A 20919-nucleotide genomic window follows, 5' to 3' on the forward strand; every position below is an offset into this window, starting at 1 on the left:
ACCAGTTACGTAACTGACTTCTCCAATATGCAAGGATTTTTGGAAAAATCAAAAGTGTCTTCTGCCAAGAGTTCACATACTGTACGGTGAGCCAGAGAGCCAGACTGGGGGAGCACCAGGCCGGGGCATCCAGGGGTGAGAGGTCAAAGTTGAGGGGTCAGGAGGCCACCGCCCTGCCCCTGCCAGAGCAGCCCCTCCTGTGACCACAAGGTTCGGGGTCATGAGGCTGGACGTCATCATACCGGGTGTCAAGCCACTAGATAGTGGGGCAGGGTGCATCTGAGTAAACTCTGCCAGCTCTTTGGACTCTCTGGAAGGAAACAAGACACATTTAATAAAGCGAAAATCCCTGGGGCTGAAAAATGAAAACAGAGTGGAAGCACCAAAAACTGCAGTTCCCCGAATGCCTGCTGTTAAAGGCTGGCTCCAAAAGCGAGTCAATCCCCATGGAGTCCCATGTTAAAACGCCTTTAACTTTACAGCAGAAATAAACATGTTTACAGCGCAGAACCAAAAACAAAATGGAAAAAAAAAGGAGTTTTTTAAACCATCTTCATAACTGTACATGGAGTGAACCTGTTTTATTACATTTGGAGTTTGATTAAAACTTTGCATCATCAAGGACATGCCTGCTTTGACAGACGGGTGGACGCAGAAACAGGGGGCCACTAGCTGTCTGCTCTGCGTCACATCAGCTAATCCAAGTGGCTGAACTTGACCTCTTGACTGCGTTTGTGCCTTTTGGAGCATTTTTAATGGAATTATCTGCCAAATACTTACAGCTTAACAGCACATCAAAGAAGTGTGTGCTCCAGTTCTGGTGAGTAAAATTCTAGTTGTGCGTTTCTTAACACAAATTAGCAGGCATCTGTGTCTGTTGCAGCCGTACAGTTTACAAATGCAGTTTGCTAGCTGAGCTTGCTGATGACTTGGCACTCTACACTGCAAATATGCTCATATGTAGCTCCAAAATAAACAGCTGACATCAGTCACAATTTCCATTCTTTACATACCGGCTACAATTTTAATTTACTGATGTTTTAAGAGGTGAGCAAAAAGATATGCAGCAGGCCTGATACTAGTGTTGTTCATTAATGAGTTAGTAACAAGAATTTGGGGGGGGTTACACCCTCACCTGAGCACTTTCTCCTGCTCACGTTCCAGCCGGCCAACCAGCAGTCTGTCTTCATGGTGGCGAGCACGATCCTCCCCACATTCTTCATCTAGAGCAGTTTAAGGCAAAGAAAGAGAAAATGACTCAATGTGCCCACATATGCCACACATCAAAGAACATAATATGGGCTGTAAAGGCCATATCATGCTTCCTGCCACAGTGCAATCTACTTGTGGACATCTCTCTTATCTACAACAGAGAGATGAAAATAAGCAACTTTGGAAGAAGTGCATTAAACAGAGAATAATGGGTGACAGCAGAGGACAAAAGGGGAAAAAACAAGGTGAGGAGAAAATATAAAAAAAGGCGGCAAAATGAGAAGAGAGGCTTAAAAAAAAAATTGATGTTGAGCATCATTCTCAAAACAGAATATTCCAGCTGCCAGCTCGTATCAATTATTAGTCTAGTGCCACATGAGACGTGAGTGTGTCACTGCTGCCTTACTGCTGCACACAGAGCCATAAACCCAACCTGCTTACTATGAGAGCCAACGGCAAAAGACTGAGCTGGAAGGAAAAAAAAAGAAAGAAGGGGAAGCAGCACTCAACCGGGCAACCCAGAATAAACATGAGGATCTCCTCCTCTCTCCCATTAACCCTTTTCCATCTCATCAACACTGACTGAGGGTCCCCAAGCACCAGAAGGGCTTCATACATGTGTGCCAAACCCTTCAATCGCAAGTGTGTGTGTGTGTGTGTGGCCTATAAAAGGGACAAGAGACTTTAACAATCCCTGACATGCTCCACAGGAAAGGTTTCCAGACTGTTACCAAGGTTACAAGGAGCCTGTCCCACATGCTATCCTTTCTGTATCAGCGATAAACACTGCATGCCCCCTCTTCTTCCCCCACATTCCTCATCGCTGGTCTTCCCTCTGTCTCACACTCTTCTTACTTTCCTGACATACTTTTCTCCTCCAGTCTATCAACCTATTGATGGATGTTCTCTCCTATCATTAGTGCATTTATTGCTTCCTTCAAATTAGACATCCATCTATTTCCAGTATAATTCTTCTGCTGGTTATTTAGAGCTCTTCCTATCATGAGGGACAGATGCTATTGCAAATCACTATGCTCAAATAAGGAAATGAACCCCCCCCCCCCCCCCCCCCCCCCCCCCCCCCCCCCCCCCCCCCCCCAGAACCAGGGATGCACTGTATGTGCATCTACAGTAGCTCATAAATACACACAATTCCTAATATACATACACACAGTCACTCAAGACTGATCCATTGCTTAGCAACGCACCCATGGTCTTATTGTAATTCAAGGCTTGTTTGTAGCTTTTAGCTGCGCTCTGTAATGACATGTTTAATGCAGAGAGAGAGGAGGCAGGGGGGGGCTGAAGAAAAGAGTGGAGAAAGAGCAGAGGGGCCTGAGGTGGGACAAGGAGGGAGTGCCTCTACAAAACCCTTCTCTGAAAGGAAGGAAGGGTGGGGAAGCAGAGGGATATTCAACTCAATGAAAAGCGCAAAAGAGAGAGAGAGGCTGAGCTGTGGGAAGACAGAAAGAGCTCAATGACACACGGTGCTGAGAAAGAAACAGAAACAAGGAGATGGAGCGGGAGCACTGGAGCTGAATGACCTTGACGTCCAAAAATGGAGCGCACTGTGGCACGAATTGCTATGCGGTACAGAGAGCCATTCAACAAAATACACCCTATGACATAATTAGTCAAATTGTGGGGAAAAAAAAGTTGTTTTTAAACCATTCAAATCACATTACGTGCATGAACACCTCGATGTCAAACAGGGGGCTGAGGAAATATGACTGAGGTGCGAGAAAATGAATCGTCTATTATTCATGGAAACCAAAATGAGGAATCATTTGCTTTTGGTTCATTTAACTGAAGGGATCTACGTTCCCTGCAGTACAATTCAGAGAAGCCACAGTGGAGAGCTGGAAGCAGGAGAAGGAGAAGGAGCAAATACATTTGAACAACGTTCTAAGTACACTTGATTTAACTTGCCAGTAACTCTAAAATATTGTGCTATCAGTTCAGTGAACGAGACTCCTGGAAGTAGTTTAAAACCTACATCCAGCGCAAATGGAAAAGAATCAAAATGTCTTTTATTCATGATCACAGTTTTAGTTTGATTTGTACATCCATCATTCACCGTGCAGCTCAGCAGAAGACAACCAACGATGCACTGCCTGAAGAAAAGAAAAAAACCCCCCAAAACATCATTACCTTTAATAGCCATTTGCAGCAGGGGTCTCTGTGTGTCTGAGCTTCCACCCGTCTGTTTACTGGTGGTCCCGCTGTCTCTCTGCCGAGCCACAGCAACAGCAATCCCAACCGGAGGGTGGCGCACCTCACCCTCACCCTCCCGGCCAAAGGAGCGGGCGCTGTCTGGTCGCTCCTGTTCTCTCTTCAGTTGAGGAGGCATCCTTAAGGGCCCTGAACCACCTGCTACCCTTTCCCTCTCTCTCTCTCTCTCCCGCTCTCTCTCTTTATCCCTCTCGACTTCCACCCTGATGGTACCCAGTCCACCAAAGGGCCCTCTGCCGTCTGCGATGTGCCTGGAGGAACCAGGACCTTCAGCAGCAAAGTTTCCACTGTATTTGATCAGGCTCTGCATGGCTGAAACCTCTTTGGAATCTGAACCTGATCCCCCGCCACGCTCTCCACTGCTGGAACCCCCTGGTCGGTAGAGCGCCGACGGGTCCAGGTAGCGTCTCTGACTCCCCTCCTCACCTGCACGCCCATGTCCGTGTTGGGAAGAGTGTGTCTGAGGGGAATGGCTGTGGGTAGATTGTGTGTTGCTGTTGTGTCGATGGGATGTATGAGGGGACTGTGACATTCGCGTGTGTGTTGGCTGGCTGTGGGAAGCGGAGAGTGTGTGTCCGTGTTGGGCTGCCAGGGCAGCCATGTGACTTGTAGCATAGTTGGTCAGCGGGCTGATGTTATTCCACTTCGGCTCCGCCCCTGACCGCTCTATGCCCAATCTGTTTGAGTGTTTAGAGATGTCCCTGGTTTCTGGGCTGAACCTTGATTGACTGGAGGAGAGGGATGCATCCTGGATTCGTTTACCAACGGAACCATTGGAACAAATCACAGAACCTTCCTCTCTTTGATTGCTTAAATCGCCTGAGTGGGAGAGCCGTGGATGCTCCATGAGGATTTTCTCATGAAACCTGTAGCTCTCCCTCTCTCTGTCTCTGTCCCGTTCGTGCTCCATGTCTCTGTCCCTTTCACGCTCCCGTTCCCTTTCTCTGTCTCTGTGTTTATCACTGTGTTTGTTATCACGGGCCTGTGATGCAATCTGAATTGGCCCTGCCTGCTCGTCATAAACCTCCACAGAAGGCACATATGTAGGTGCAGTGACTCGCTGCTCTCTGGCAAACTCTCTCGCCGTGGAAAGGTGGGGCACACCACCGGTGGAGGCCTGGAGAGCAGGAGGGAGGACATAGGATACGTGGAGGGTTCCAGCTGATGTGGCTACAGAGTCATTCCTCCTATGTCTGTCTGAATGAGAGTTTGAGTTATTTGAATTAGCGTTAGCGTTATGGTGAGGTCGAGAGCTGCTCTCCTCATCCCGACCCCCCCTGTCCGTTTCTGGTCCATGAAACCTGCCTGTGCCTCCACCCCCACCAGGAGGGAAGGAGGACTGTGGAGATGACAGCCTGGATCTGGGCTCCACTGTGGAAGGCTGGGAGTGTAACTTTTGCTGGTGCAGATGGAAGGACCAACCATCTCTGTCTCTTTCTGTGTCCCGGTCCTTTTCCTTCTCTCGCTCTCTGCCCACCCTGCGGTCCTCCTCACTCCTCCCCTCCTGTGTCAGGTCCACCACACTCTGCGGCCGCTGCTCCTCTCTCACCCGCTCCCTCTCTCTGTCCCTCTCTCTCTCCCCCCGGTAAGACCTGTCCCTAAGCCCATCCCGGGATGTCCTCTGCGGGGGTGTGGAGCTGGACGGGGTAGCTGAGGCAGCAGATGGGGGGTGGAGAGGTGACTGCCTCAGGGAGGACGGCAGGTAATATCCCTCTAGAAACAAACATCATAACACACAAGTCTGAAAACAGAAACTACCCCACTGCATGAAGACAGACCGCTGAAACAGATGAAGATTCAGAGTACAGCGGCATTCTGCAGCACACAAGCAAAGGTGAAAATAAAATATTTATGTCTCAAATTGCCAAGAAAATGTAACAATGACACAGGCCTATAGTAGCTCTGCAACAGCTGAATCAAAGAAGAGACACACATTACAACGTGAAAATGATAAAAGGAATCAGGGCTAAATTTGGTCCCGCAGACAGCTGAGTGTTGTATTCTTGGCTGCAGGTTTGGCCTGGGCCCACAACTGAATGGGCTTTCACACTATAATGAAAAGGCTTAGCACAAAACCTACTGCTGCTGATGTATCACAGGATATGAGAAAATAGGTACAATAAGATCGGCCACTTATCTTCATGAATGTTGTCGGCGGCGGCAACTGACCTTTATGAGAATCATAGAGAGGGTGCTGAGAGAGCGAGGGAGGCTCCAGGTGTCCCAGGTGCCCCAGGTAAGGGCTGGAGTACAGGCTGCTTGGGAGAGGGGGGTAGCCTGGGGACAGAATGCAGTTTATAGAAATTACATTAAAAACACTAGAAAAAAAAAATCATTAAATTAATTAAATAAATATAAAGGCTCATTTTATTAGTATGTAGTAAAAGTGCACCAGATATCCTCCTAACGTCATATAAAGATTATGGTTTCCTTGGGACAGAAAGTGCTGGGGTCAGCTGCTGGACTAATTCTTATCTTAACCTATGAGGTCAGAATGCACAACAGCTGTATCCTGACCACTGATTAGTTAAGAGCGACTGCAGCTTTAAATCCATTAGCTGAGATCCAGATAATTAATCTTTGATTATTTGATAATTCATTCACAGCTGCTGCAATTTTATTGTAAATCAAAGACTTTGGACTGTCACCCTGGACTCAGAAGTTACAGTCAGCCAGTCTGAAGTAATGACACTGTATGAGGCAATAAAAAGGAGGCATTTCAAATCATTACATCATTCTTTCTTCCTCCCAGTCATGTATTTGACGACTCTCGCTTTAATATTTGAACATTTCAAACTATTTAACCTGGTGTTTAACTTTTAATTATGGAGTTACTGTATAATGCTCCATAATTAAATGTAATGGTTAAACAATGAGAGGCATTTCTAATACTGTGTCCATTCATATCAGTAATCAGCTGAGATGAGGTCTGTAACTACCTTCATTTTCAAACTGATTACTTGATATTCTGCTGACTATTAGAGAAAATGAGATCAGAAGGTGACATTAACCTTTGTACAGCCATTTATTTAAACAGTCAAGTTGCTGATCCGTTTTCCTTTTGTCCGCTGAATCAAATAATCAAATACCCTCAGCTCCAGGAGCTTTAGCCACACTGTCAACTGTGACCTGTTTTTTTTTTTTAAATACATTTACAGCTGACCTCATGTCACAAATCATTTTGTTCGTGGGTCAGCCTGGGTTGCTGGGCAAGAGTCTGCCCGACAGCCAGCTGCTGCTTTCCGAGACCGGATCTTAATATAGACGAAGGCTCGTGCTTGGATTTCTGTGTTAGGATCGAGCTGGCTGGTGTCACCACGTTAGGCCACAAGTGTGGGGAGGAAAAAAAAAAAAAAAAAAGAGTGAGACATTTCCTGTTCCCACACTCCAGCCATTCCAAGAAGCATTTAAGATGCTGCTGCTATTCCAGCACAAAAGTACTGAAAGCAGGTATAAATGTGTCTCCTCTTCACTCTAAGAGGCAGAAATGGAGAAGCTGAGGAGGTGGGTGTTAGGAGTGTCAGCATTGGAAGAAGGCACTGGGAGACAGAAATATAAGAGGTGTGATGGAATGAGGGTAACAGCATGCAGGATGGGTTTCTTGCAAAGCTCCCTTTAACCACAGTTAACAGCTAGCCTTGATCTTTAACAGCTTTGATTCGGGGTTCAGGTGCAGCAGCTACGGTGCATCCCAGGCATATCCAAAGCCTGCCTCTTAGCTGCTGCCCAGAAACGTCTCCAGCTTAGAGTAACTTTAGCTGCTATCAAAGGCAGCCACCAGGTATTAGGAATCTCTCTTAGGCCGTGAAGGGTTCTGTTCATTTCAGTGCAAGTTGAGTCTTCTTTAGCCAGCAGGGGGTTTAGCTTTTTTAGCTTTACAGACTTCAACCTTAAATCCAGTCAAACTTAAGTCAAATGTCAAAGTTTATCCGCCCTTTATAGATTCTTCTTTGGCTGCATATAAAGCAAACCAGGGTGTTTTTTGGCAGTGGCTGGCTCTCTGTGACTGAACATGTTCATTTTAATTGATCATTTAAGTTAAACCTTTTAAATTTACAATCAGTGATTTTTTTTTTTAAAGAAGGAGAATTCTGTTATTAGATCTCTGCATAGTAGATTACACTGTTAGCGACAGAGTCCACCATCCCTACACAGGAGCTTCATATATGCATGTAATCACAACCCTAAAGGAACAGTTCTGCATACAGCCAGCAGCCAGTGAGCTCAACATCACCTCACACTGAGCACCTCCAAAACTGACCATATCAGAGCTCTCATATCCGCTCTCACTGACATCATACAGTGTTGTGTCTGAAAACTGAGCTTTTGACTCACAAGGATTACTTGCACACACACCAACCTCATCATTTGAAACTGTGGCCTTGTTTAATATAAGCATCCACTATTGTAACTGCATATGGAAAAAAGGTCTACTGTAAAAACATTTTTTCCCTATGCTTTCCCATTAGCAGCTCTAAGGGAACAAGCAGAGACATGAAAAAGCTAAGGGTCAGATTATGAGCTACAATCACATGTCAGTGCCCCCCCCCCCCCCCCCCCCCCCCAAAAAAAAAACAGTCCTGGAACTGAGAAACTACAAGATAAAAAAGTAACAAGAAACAACTAATCAACACAATTTGATTTACGATGTTTTAAAAGGCACTCAGCAAGCCGTGTGTCACACAGCGATGCAATCACTTTTCAAACGAATCTTAAATAGAATCCGTTTGTCCTTCTCCCTTTACTTTGCCGAAATGCACTGTGGGATTTGTTTCTCCCCTATCTGACCTACTCTAGTGAGATTTGATAAGGAGTTGCAAAAGGACACAAGGGAATTGGGGGGGGGGTTCAATCACGTAATGAGCAGGCCTAAAGAAAAGGGACACAGACATTAAGGAAAGGGAGGTCCAAGGAGACAATCCTCTGTGTCTAAAACTGTGTTCATAAGCTCGATCAGGAGCGAGATGGTGTATGAAAAGTAGGGCAGGAGAACTAGAGGGACGCAGACAGAGACAAAGTGCACACTGGACAGAAGGCTCAAAAAAGAACAAGAGAGAGGAAGACAGATTACAGTAACAGATGACAGGCGAGAGTAGAGGACTGGTCGAGGACAGAGGAAGCGAGGCGCATTTAGGACAGAGCCAGGAGCAGAGCTACCAGCAGTGAGACAGAAATGGAACAGGATCCCAGCGGAGTAAGCAATGAGAAACAGAAGAGGAACAGGCCTCCTGGGCATTGGACAGGACTGTGAGAAATGTCATGAAAATATGATGCCACTCTGCCTTTGAATTATGTACTGGGAGAGACAGAAATGGAAGAGAGAAACAGAAATGCTAATGTAGGCGATTTACCATCATGAGCGTGCGATGCCCACAGCTGAGCCATCTGCAGACTGCTGGGATTTGTGGATCTGTATGCAGGGTCAGAGGTCAGAGAGGAGGGGCCTGGATAACCTGACAGGAAGGGGCTGGATCCTGCCGGGAAGGCATCGCCTACAGGAAAAAGAATGAAGACTGTCAGTCACCCTCGTAACCACGAGGCCAAACAACACAGATGGTCGATTTTCTTTTTTTATTCTGTACATGCCGTCATATCTTCCTGTGTGTGTTTTTGGGTGAGGGGAGCTAAATCGATATGTGCTGATGTTACTGTGCCCAAGCAGTCTGCTGTAATCACATTATTACTGGGCAGCCATGCACTGCATTTCAACAAGAGAGACCACAGACAGACTGCACTCAGAGAGGAGGAAAGTTAATATAACCACCAACTAAAAGCCACAATCATCACAACAGGAATGCAGCCATGTGGGGCAAGTGGAGGAGTTTCTCAGTGACTGATGGATTTGCCTCCAACTGGCACGCTCACCCTGTCAGTGATCACATGTGTCACTGCATCTGGATTAGATGTTGAGAGCTCCTTTAGACAAATTCAGCCCATTTAATACCTCTTGAGCTCAAACTATTAAATGGACTTTTCACAATAGGGATCCATAGCATTTAACAGTAACTTAATTACACGAGGCTATAAATACAAAAAAAAAAAAAAAAAAAAGGTTCAAGAACGCAGAGAAGAAAAAGAAAAGTGTTCCAACAGGTAACAGCAGTAAATTATTTTTAGAAATATTCTGATGATGGTTTACAGCTGAAACATGTTTTCAAACTCACAAATACAGAAAATGAGATATTCAGATTTTCAGTTTTTCTTGTGTTTTGAATTTGCTGCAGCTTTGCACCATTTCTGGTAATAATCATCACAGTCGTTATGCGTCATCACAAAACTGAAAGCTTTTCACTTTACGATGATAAGGCAGCAAATCCTGATGCTGGAGAGAATCAAACTGATAACGTGTACCTTTTTAAAAATTTTCGCTTCTCAAGGAGAAATGACTAAATGATAGTAAATAGCTGAAGATTACTTTTAGCTGATCATATTCCTGCACTGGCCTCTGACATAACTCAAACACAACAGGTCAGAGCGGTGTTTATCAGGAAAATGCCTGCTGCACAGTGTGTAAGAGTTTACATTTAGACTTTCCCCGTGCGTTTATGAATGCATTATAAATAAAACAGCAATGTAAGTAATATACAGAGTGCTTGGGCCACAGATGGGGTCAGAGGGCATACGCTTGAAACCCTGTGATGGAACCACTCAACTCAAAGCACGCCGACGTCACTAAATCCAGTTCCACTGACAGCGTGAATCCACATAAATCATTTCATATCTTACCAAGATACGCTTATCGATTTTTATTTTTTTATTGGACTTCACCCTCATTGTATGGGCAATCTGACCACTGGCAAACTTTGAACCTTTTGAACCTTTACTGCCTCTTCCAATCACAACCTCCTGGAAGAGCTGAAGAAGGTTTCATGTTTAGCTGAGGACCCTCAGATCCCCCCCTCCCTGACCCATTACTGAACACACTGCACGGCCATTACCCTGATAAAACCAACCATGTGTGTAGGGGAAAGGGTGCTGTCTGTATACGGGCAAGGGGGGGGAGGGACTGAATGCGTGTGTTTCTGTATTAGTCCTGTGGGAATCCAAGAGACATGCTGCGCTTGCTGAGTTTCCCCTGCATCTAAATCAGTACATTAAAACTGCAGTCCGTCAGTACACACACACACACACACACACACACACACACACACACACACACACACACACACACACACACACAGCATTTTAAATCAATACCAAATGCAGCTTTCTAATCTATCAAAGGCGCGCACACAAACACATACAGAAGTAATCCACTGTGCCTTTTTTCTCTTGCTGTGATAATACTGTGTAGGTGGATTCTTCCACACTCTGCCTTATTAGACACAGTTTTTATTAAAGTTTCCAAGTAAATATGTGTGTGTGTCTGTGTGTGTGTGTTTGTGCTGCAAGCGTGTGTACCAAGAGTCCCTGTGTGTAGTGCGCTGCACTTCTTCGCCGTATGATCACCGACATGTGCAAACATTTCTGTGTGGGTTTGCAGTGAATGCCCTTTGAGTCAGAAACACTGCAGAAGCTGGGCACACACACACACACGAACAAATACACACACACGCACAAAAAGACTGCCATAAACCTGCATTTACAAATTCACACATGCATACTACACCCACCCACCCACCCACCCACCCACCCACACACACACACACACACACACCCACCCACCCACCCACACACACACACACACACACACACACACACACACACACACACACACACACACACACACACACACACACACACACACACACACACACACACACACCAACTCTGGAGAGCAGTGAGGTTTTACCTAGAAAATGGCACAATTTTCCATCGTGTAGTCTTGCGTTCTCATCTATGCAACAATGTCAATATTAATGTTAAACAACAAAAACAACAGAAGCCCCACTTTCCCTCTGCTTTCATCTGTGAGTATAATTCATAATATTTAAGGTGGATGCTTTTATTCCTTGAAGTTATCATTTTCAGGATTTAAGTCCTGGTTTCCCCTGTGGTGACTGGTGGTAGAGGCAGCTGCAGTTTAACACTCCACGAGCACCTTTTTAAAGAAATGCTACAGGAGCAGCTGTTGCATCTGTGTAAAGCCAACCCAACAAGCCCTGCTTAAACAGCACAGCCTTTATTCTCCAAGTCATGAACAGAAGTGATCTGAAAACGCTGTAAATAATGCAAGTACTTTTCTGTTCTTCACCTGAGACACCAATGTTACTTGGGTCTGCTCAATTATGACGAAAAGCATAATTACAATTATTGAGCTCAACATTGATATCATTAGTATTAAACACAATTATTCATGGACTTTGGAAACAGCATACATTACACTCTTAACAAGCTCCAGGCTTTATTTTTCAACTGGTTCAGAGCAGCTTTACATGATTCACAGCTCAAAATAATTCGTATTTATCTTAAACCGGGGGGTTTAGGGTGGAATGAGTTCTGGCTTTAAGGGAGGGAAAGCCACTGCTTTAATGGAAAGGTGTGTCCTGGCTTTATAACAAGACAGAACAAGAGCATCACTGAGGAATGGAAACCAGCACAATAATCATTTTATCTTCATTATGTTGTTTTCAAAAATTACTGGAAGCCAAAATTGCCTCACTCTGACTGTTATGTTCCATTCATCCTTTACAAATTTCAAAACTGGTCCGCTGGGAAAAACAAAAAGGACCGCATCTTGTTTTGTAAACTCATATTTGATGAATGGTCGCAGTCAGCGCTCTGTGACGGCTTTATAATAAAAATGCTTCAGTATGAACCACAAGCGTGCTCAGTTTGCATTATAAGTAACTAAATACAAGTGTGTTACAGTATAAAAACTGTTAGCTGGAATGTTTCCTGTGAATCACATTACATATACAACCGCTGTTGCTAAATAAAAAAAGGAAAGCAAAGATCATTAAACCGAATCATAAACTGTATTTCATAACATTTACATAAACACCATTTTTCTGCTTTTTAAGAGTGACCACGATGTTTCTGTGAAACGATCTGGCATTAGTTCAAAGCGTGAGACAAAGCCTGACTTGTTTCTAGCAAACTTCAACTTTCCTATGTAACTTAATCAGGTTAATTAGAAGCTAAAAACGGCCAAAAACGACATTTACTTCCACCTTTCAATGCATCACACCAGTGATTGTCCATGTGCGTCACGCTAGGTGCCAGCGGTGTTGTTTTAACAAATTATTCTCACCTTTAAACCACCTTCTAATCATTACCTGATGTGTAAGATGTGCATAACATAGATGTACCCCCCCAATGAACACACAGACACACACACACAGAATACATTTCCAACCAACACCACCTGTCAAGGTTGTTGGAAGTCCTGGTAGGATGTCAGCAGTTTCCATTTCTTCAGGCCAAACACCAGGGTCTCTCTAATACACATACACGTCAAGAGGCACAGAAGCCTCACTGGAGTATGGATCAATCTCAGCACTGCAGCCGCCTACAGGCCATTTATTCCATGTGTGCTGAGTGTACACACGTACACACACAGTTTAGCTTTGTGCCAGTGAGCAGGGGGGGAAAAAAAAATACAATCCCAAAGTCCCTTTCCCCCTCTTGAACAGTCGAAAGCAGGAAAAAGAGGGAGGGGTAGCAAGAGGAAAAACATTTGCACTCCTTGTTCCAGAAACAACATCCAAATGGTAGCTGAGAGGGAAATGTTTCTTTAAATGTTCAGGAATTACTCTTTCATTAGCTCCCTCCCTCTCTCTCTTTTAGCCCTTTCCTTCCTTCCTTCCTTCCTTCCCTCCCTTCTTTCTCTCTCCCTTCACAACTCCATCCCGCCCCCCACAACACACACACACCGCATTTGGCTCTCAGTTCACAAGACAGTTAGTTTGCCATATTGGGAGAAACGAGTTGCCAAGAAACACGCTCTCTGACTCCCAACACGTTTTGAGCCTCCATATACAAAATATATCTCGATATCAGAGATGGGAAGGAGATCAATTCTGTCAGACGCCACTGCAAGTCCGACACAAAGGCGCACGCATCCAAAATCAGTGAAAGTAACAACGAGTGTTGATCGCAAATTGATCCAAAAGCACTGAAACGCAACAAAATCCCCAAAAAAACAACAAAAAAACCAAACAACAATACTGGAACATGTGCAAAAAAAGAAAAAAAAATCTCTGGTATAAAAGTGCCATACACACCACAAACACCTACACAGACACACACACACACATACACTCACTCTGTGGACCCATCTGTTATCCATCAGTGGTACTCAGAGCAGGGTTAGCTGGGGGAGATCTCTATTGATCTCTGGTTTTTATTCCCTGCAAGGAAAACACTGAAACTGTAAAACTCTGCTGTACTATACATCCCACAGCTAACTGGCACACTGACACACTGGTAACCATTAACCCTGACTGTAAAGAAGCAGTCATACACACACACACACACACACACACACACACACACACACACACACACACACACACACACACACACACACACACACACACAGGGAGGCAGGGATCTGAGGGATTTGCATGTACATCCACGCATTCATTCAGGCTGTAAGCACGCGGTTTAAAGTGTGCTAATGATTTCAAAATGGAGATGTCGGGTTCTCCTCTGCTGGGAGACGTTTACAGGAAACGGGTTTTGTTTGTGTTGTTTGCACGCCTGAGCTGAATACAAACCGCTTCTCAACTTTAATTAAAAACGGCAAGTTCGAGTTCTGACACGTCAGCTCTCGGTTTGGCAGAACACACTGCAACAAGTTCACAGCTGATGGGTTTCTTTCTTTGCACTATTTATGGTTGATTTGAAGAAAAAAAATAGAAAAGAAATAAGTTGGGAAAAGAAATTAATTTTTAAAACAAACAGAATTTATTTGCAGAAGAATTTAATAAATTCTTGCACAGCTGCTTCCTGTGCCTGACTTTCCATCTGAAGATATTCCAAATACACATGGAGGGAACTCTCCTGGAAAAGTTGGATTTGTTTATTTACTACACATAAGAAAAAGAAAAGAGAATGTTCAGGATTTAGCTTAGATCATGCATATATTTCACATCTGAAAATGACTGCTGTGCTATGGCACATTTGGGGAAATAAGGCGCTGAGCCGCGCTGTTGTGATTCCTCTAAAGAACGTGTTAGTGGAATTAGCAGGATTTAGCACTTTAAGATTTATTTCTGGGCTTTTTGTTTTAATTAAATAGTGACACTTTAAAACAAACAGGGAGGTGTGCAGTACTACACCTTTCGTGTACTGGATGCATGAGAGTACCAGTACAGGGGCACCCCCAAAGAGACAATATTTGATTAAAATACTATTACGGGCAACTTAAAAAAGTAATTGGGAACATATGTTAGGAGGCGGTACCCACAACAAAAGAGCACACTCATGTTTTTTTGTTTTTTTTTTAAAGGAAAACCTCTAAAACAGAAGAAAAATGAAGGGAAAATTACATAATACAAGACCTGAAATGTCAAATCAGAATGGAGACGCAAATAAATCCACCAGGTGGACTTTGTCAACAGTAGATAACAGACTGATGAATAGTGGGGTTTGTTGCACTTCTCTGTGTGAAACAGATCAACCACAAACCAATTCTTTCATTATTTATATAATAGGATGGAATTACATTTGAGTTAATAACTTCAGCCAAAACCACATTACACAAAAAACACACACAAAAAAAAACCAAAAAAACACCTGGCACAAAGTCTTATTTTGTAAGCTGTAAATTTTGTAGTTCATATTTTCCAGCATTACTAAAGTTTAATCATGCATTAATAGTACATTATTTTTTGCATTCTGTGCTTGCAGTAAACAGGGACATTATACAGAAGTATGAATAATAAGGATTAGATTTTAGTGCTCATGGGTTAAGAAAAAGTTAGAAGCAATACGGAGCTATTAAACATACCTAAAATTGCTAATATTGGTACACAAACATGCTTTTGGATCCACAGCCGATCTATAGTAGCACGTTGAAGTCACAATGGTGTGAAAGAAAGTCATAACTGAGCCATCGCAACCAAAACACAGTTAGAATAAGGCCACACGGGCCATTAAATCACCCTGATTAAACACTAAAAAAAAAAAAAAAGAAGTTGATGTTTTACTCCCTGTTACTCTCAAAAACTTTGAGCAAGCACCTGTGAAGATGGCAGATGCAGTAACGGGTACATGTGAGTCAAAAAGGTCACAGACAGGCAGGAGAAATGCCAAGCACAGCTGCATGGTGACACATCATGCACAGAAACACACATACATGTTCAGGAACATGTGATGGCATAAGACTGTATTCACAGCTGCAGACCAGAGCCAGGCACAAACTACAGAGTGGTGTAATCGCAAAACCACTGATGTGGTGACAGGAAATGACCTGATCTTAAAAAAAAAAAAAAAAAAAAAAAAGAAAAACACTCAAGTGTGCTCAAGTCAATCTACGGACGGCTGCAAACTTGAACGCTGATTTCCAGCTACATATTTTTTTTATTCTTGCACTCTAGTAGTTTGACATGATTCACATTTCAAAAAGGATCCTCAATTCAGAACTCCTCTGTCTAGATTAAGTCGGTTTAGCCCCCCTCCTATTAAGCCAGTTGCGTGTGACTGGCTATCCCCTGCAAACAAGATTCAAACAGCAGGTAGGTGATGAGCATACAGACCTCTCACTGACATCCTATAGATCCAAGAGTAGAAAACAAACTGAAACTGAGCATCTGGAAACCCTGAAACCTTTTTTTTTTTGGCTCACAGAGATTACCTGTACATATAACGACTTCATTATATGTACATATCCACTATTAAGAGTAAATATGACAATTAAAAAAAGCTTAGCCTTTTTTTGGTAAGGCAAACCTTCAAATGTGCTACAGGCATGGGTGGCTCCCCTGGTTAAAACAGCTCCAACACAATTAACAAACAGCTGTAATTGACTTTTCTCATGTCAAACTTCCTTTGGGCGCCTCCTTCATGTCGTTACACATTTTGAGTTTTTACCTAAGTGCCTTGGGAAGAATATTATCAGGCTTATGTAATGGGACACGTAGAGACTCAACAGACAGACATAGCGCAGTGTGTGACCTTTGTGTGCTGGAGGCTGTTGTTTGTGTTAAAGGGAGGGTTCTGGCAGAGAGAACGACTTAGCTAATGCTTTGGGTATTTCAACATGCCACAGCACGCTCGTTCACACACATACACACGCAAACGTGCACCTACACACACCGGCCTATCACTCTCATGTTTGACAGCTGTATGCGAGTGTTATATACGTGTGTGTGCGTGTCGTTTTTCCTGCCTCTGACAGGTTTATTGTAGCAGGGCAGCAGAGCCTTGTGCTTTCTCTTAAGGAGCCCGTTTTCTCTCCTGAAGGATTCAATTAATCTGAGAGGGGACGTGTCTGAGCCACATCTTCTCACACATACTTAGGTGTCTGTGTCTTGAATATATATTTACACACACACACAAACACACACTCACCACATTAATTTAAGTGCAAACAGACACACTAGCCAAGCAGCGTGGAAGACAAATTGGTATCAGGCAAGACATCCCTGGCCTACCCCTGCAAGCTGCATGAATTATTAGCCTTCCACTCGTGTGCCCTGTGAGTGTGTGCGAGACTGAAAGAGACAGAACAACTGAAGGGCGAGCACATTTATCTAACTGTGTATGAATGTGTTGTGGTCAGTATAAAGCTCTTCTCTCTGCAGAGTCTCCGGGGGAAACCCCAGCCCAAACCGTACTAAGCACAATCACATGCTCCCATTCTTATACAACAGACTTCAATCCTCTCACAGGCCTTCTCACATATACACAAGCAGCAACCTCAGCTCTTACCCTTTGAAAATAAAATGCTGCTTTCCACCTCAGAGATCACACTCATTTAATTCTCCCTTTCCATTTGTCTTGAGCTGTTTGTGTCACCAGCTACTGGCCTGTCTGCAAATGGGAGCGCTGAAATGTGTGCACCAAACGCACAGTTTAAAGTGAAAAGTTATGCCGGTTACACCTCGAGCCTCACGAACGAGCAATACCACCGCGAGCCACAGTTTCATCTCATTAAACAAGCATTTGTTCCACACTGCTCTGTGAAAGTGCACGTTTAAAAATCATCTGTGACGCTCACTAACAAATATCACAACACAGCAAATTAACCTGCAACTTTGTTTTATTTGTCAGGAGGAAAACTGAGAAGTTAAATGATCAAAATCCAATAAAGTTGATGTCACAGTGTGTTAGACGATCATGTGATCTCTGAGAAACACAGCCGGGGGGGGGGGGGGGGATTTGGCACCAAAACCGACAGTTTAAAGAAAGACAGAAAGAAAGAAAGTTCAATATTTCACCCCAACCACCCCTGCATAACTGTGCTACTGACTGTACAGGCTGGGTTTTTGCTCCCATACAAAGGTGCTCCACAAAAACACAATGAGCTTAATGAATGCACAAAGACATGAAGGTGACATAATAGAATGAATGTGAACACTGAGCGTTATAGGCGTTGACAATAAAACGGGAGAGCCACTTGATCACAGCCATCAACTGGAATAAACTGCCAACTTACAATCAGTGTTCGGACAAATGTTTGTGTCTGAGGTGTGACAGCAGATCCAACCCTGCAGGGCAACAGCGTTCTGACTCTACCGCTGCAGACCTGCTACAGACAGCGACCTCTGGTTTTAAGTAAAGTGTATTTACATGTAGTTAGTAATGAATATTTACTGTGCAGGCCAACTCCAGCATGAAGAGGAGAGACACTGCTGTATCACTGCATGTACTGCCAAACAGAAGGTTCAGACTTTCTGGACACAGTCATGGCATATATGTAACTACAGAAAAATGAACACCTGATAAGGCAAAAAACAGTAATTGTGTTTCATTGCACTATGGTATATGTGTGTATTATCCTATTATAATCCTCATAATGTGTCAATTTAATTATTAAATGCTCCCGGGCACCCAGGTGGCTCGGGGTGGAGCAGGCGACCACATGTATATGCCGCTTTGCAATGCGGGCGGCGCGAGTTCGAGTCCTGGCTTGTCGCTGATTTGCCCGCGTGTCTTCCCCCTAACCCCCCCCCAATTTCTGGTCTCTCTATACTGCCAATAAAGCCACTGTGGCCCCAAAATAAATAAATTATTAAATGCTCCCATTTGCTTTTTCTCCACTGTATGCCATTTCCCCTTGTGAGTTTCTTCTTCTTCTACTACAAGTTCTGCAAGTTCTACTTCTGCAAATTCGTGAACTTCTGTTTAGCCTCGTTGATTTCATATGCAACAGCACAGAAAGTCATGAAGAAGAGATGTTGGCAAGTAAAATTAGCAGAGGAATCCATGTAGAGCGCATGCACGCTGCAATAAAAGTAATGATATTCGATCGCACCACTTCAATAGCATGCAGCAAATCTAAGTGACACAGCATGCCATATTCTACCCCTTACTGCCACGTACTTCATAGGGGCCGCAGCTACGTGTCAGTAATGCTGCTTCACACACACACCAAAGTCACTCACTGCCCACAACAAAAGCCCACTGGCCCTGTGTCACACAGGTTACCCACAAGGCCAAAGGTGGCAGGCTTGGCTGGTAAAGCATAACTTATACAAAGCTAGAATGAATGCTGGATAAATGGATTTGCCGTCTACTGAAGAAAAAAAACAAACAAACAAAAAAAACATGACAGCTAAAACAAGCTTTTTACTTATACTGGTGATATAAGTTCATTCTTTCCAGCGTGCTAAATTTATCTCAAATATGCTTCTATGAGATGAAGAGAATTTTGACAGTAATTAAAATAAGTGTTGCCAGTTTTCTTTCAAAAAAAAAAAAAAAAAAAGGTAAAGATAATACTTTAAACCCAAAGTAAAAATACCTTTAAAACCCTTCTATTAAATCCCCTAATGCCACTACAACCTTTAACAGTTTGCAGAAATAAAAAGCACCCGTGGCCTCATCTCCTCAGTGCAGTTACATTTCAGCAGGTCCTACCTCTGCAGCACTCAGGCACAAAAGTGAGGGATGTGGAGGGAGAGGACAGATGGCCTCAATCATGTGATGGAGGCACCGGCAGACCTCCAGTAGACTGCGGTCCTTTTACAGCCATTTTACGTCTCTAAACAGTGACTAAGACCTGATCGTGTTTAGATATAACCTGGGTGAATAGAGGGGAAAAAAAAAAAAAAGCGAGGTACTGCAGGGTGGAAAGGAGAGGATTTGCTGATAGAAAGTGATGTCTTCACAGATGCCCTTTTTTGCTGCACCAGCAGCACAAATGTCAACAAACTATTTGCAGCTTCACAATGCATTTCAAACTAAATGTTAAGCCGCTTTACACATTTGGCAGCACAGAATTGTTAGAATAAGGGACGACACTCTACTCCATTAAGTCAGGTGGAAATCCTATTAAAACTGAACTAAAGAAAAAAAAATGTAATAAGGCAGACTCCTGGGAAATAAGGCTGCACTGGCAGCTATAAACAGTCAACCCTGCTATCAAGAGCTCAGCCAAAAACAACTGTGCAGAAAAAAAAAGAAGCTTTGAATTCCTTGAAACATGTGTAAACAGAAACAGTAGCAGGGCGACCCTGGCTCCTCTGACTGCACAGCAGGTCCTTGAGAGCTGGATTCATGCTGTTTATTGCAATTAAAGTAGAGCATTATGAACATTCACACTTACTGGGTAATTATTATGTAACAGGGTTGTATAGCGTTAGTACAAGCATGGGACTGCGATCTCAATCGGGGTTGGTTAAATGTAATGTGTGAGGATTTGATATTGAGCAGTGCCATAAAGCTAAATGACCTGTGTCACACAGCGGTGGGTTTTCGGTGGGCAGAGGCTGTGAGAGTGCGCGCAGGGGAGATGAGTGTCGGGGGTGTTAGAAGGTCAATGTGGGGGCAGAATAAAATGTATCCCGTTTTAAAAGGATCCTTTCAACTGCCAATCTGGGCTGGAACAGTGGTTGGGTCAATTCTGCTTCATACCACACCACACCCCTTCCCGACCCTCTCTGGCCAAACATCAAGCTTGCTCCACAGAAACCCTTCAACACACAAGCAGTTTTCAGCTCGTCTGTGAGCCACAGGAGGGGAGATGGAGGAGCATCACGCCGTCCCGCTTTAGTCGTTACTGTTAAATAGTTTTTTTGTTTACAGCTGAGTTTCAGTTAGTTTCCAGAGAAGGTTTGACTCGATAGAAACTGAACTGACACGAGCAAACTGCTTTACTTTAGCTTTATGATAGTGTGGCATTACCAGACTATTATTCAAGAAGGTCAGAGCAGAGCAATAACACACTACAAAAAAAACTTGACACCAACACAGGCTCATTGTGTTGCCAAATTTGACCAAACTCACAAACTAAAAACCAAAGAAAATTATTTTTTATTGTCTGCTTTTCCCCTTTTATTTCAGTTAACTAAAATTTTTCTTCACACTCACTTTTAGTTAAACTGTCGTCACTCGGAATGAATGAGTCAGAATGGGATATGGGAC

General features: G+C 43.7%; 1 protein-coding gene across 2 annotated transcripts in view; it reads right to left on the reverse strand.

The window, feature by feature from the left end:
- tnrc18 (trinucleotide repeat containing 18) overlaps nt 1-20919 on the reverse strand; it is a 44819-nt gene that overhangs the window by 19390 nt on the left and 4510 nt on the right. For both annotated transcript variants that reach the window (XM_030735084.1, XM_030735083.1), the window contains 5 exons: nt 8796-8936; nt 5614-5721; nt 3364-5157; nt 1136-1223; nt 81-310 (listed from right to left, as the gene is read on the reverse strand). In XM_030735084.1, coding sequence (XP_030590944.1) covers nt 81-310; nt 1136-1223; nt 3364-5157; nt 5614-5721; nt 8796-8936 — 2361 coding nt within the window. The remainder of the gene's footprint in view (nt 1-80; nt 311-1135; nt 1224-3363; nt 5158-5613; nt 5722-8795; nt 8937-20919) is intronic.

This window comes from Archocentrus centrarchus, chromosome 8, assembly GCF_007364275.1.
Source record: "Archocentrus centrarchus isolate MPI-CPG fArcCen1 chromosome 8, fArcCen1, whole genome shotgun sequence".
In the NCBI taxonomy this organism is placed as follows: domain Eukaryota; kingdom Metazoa; phylum Chordata; class Actinopteri; order Cichliformes; family Cichlidae; genus Archocentrus; species Archocentrus centrarchus.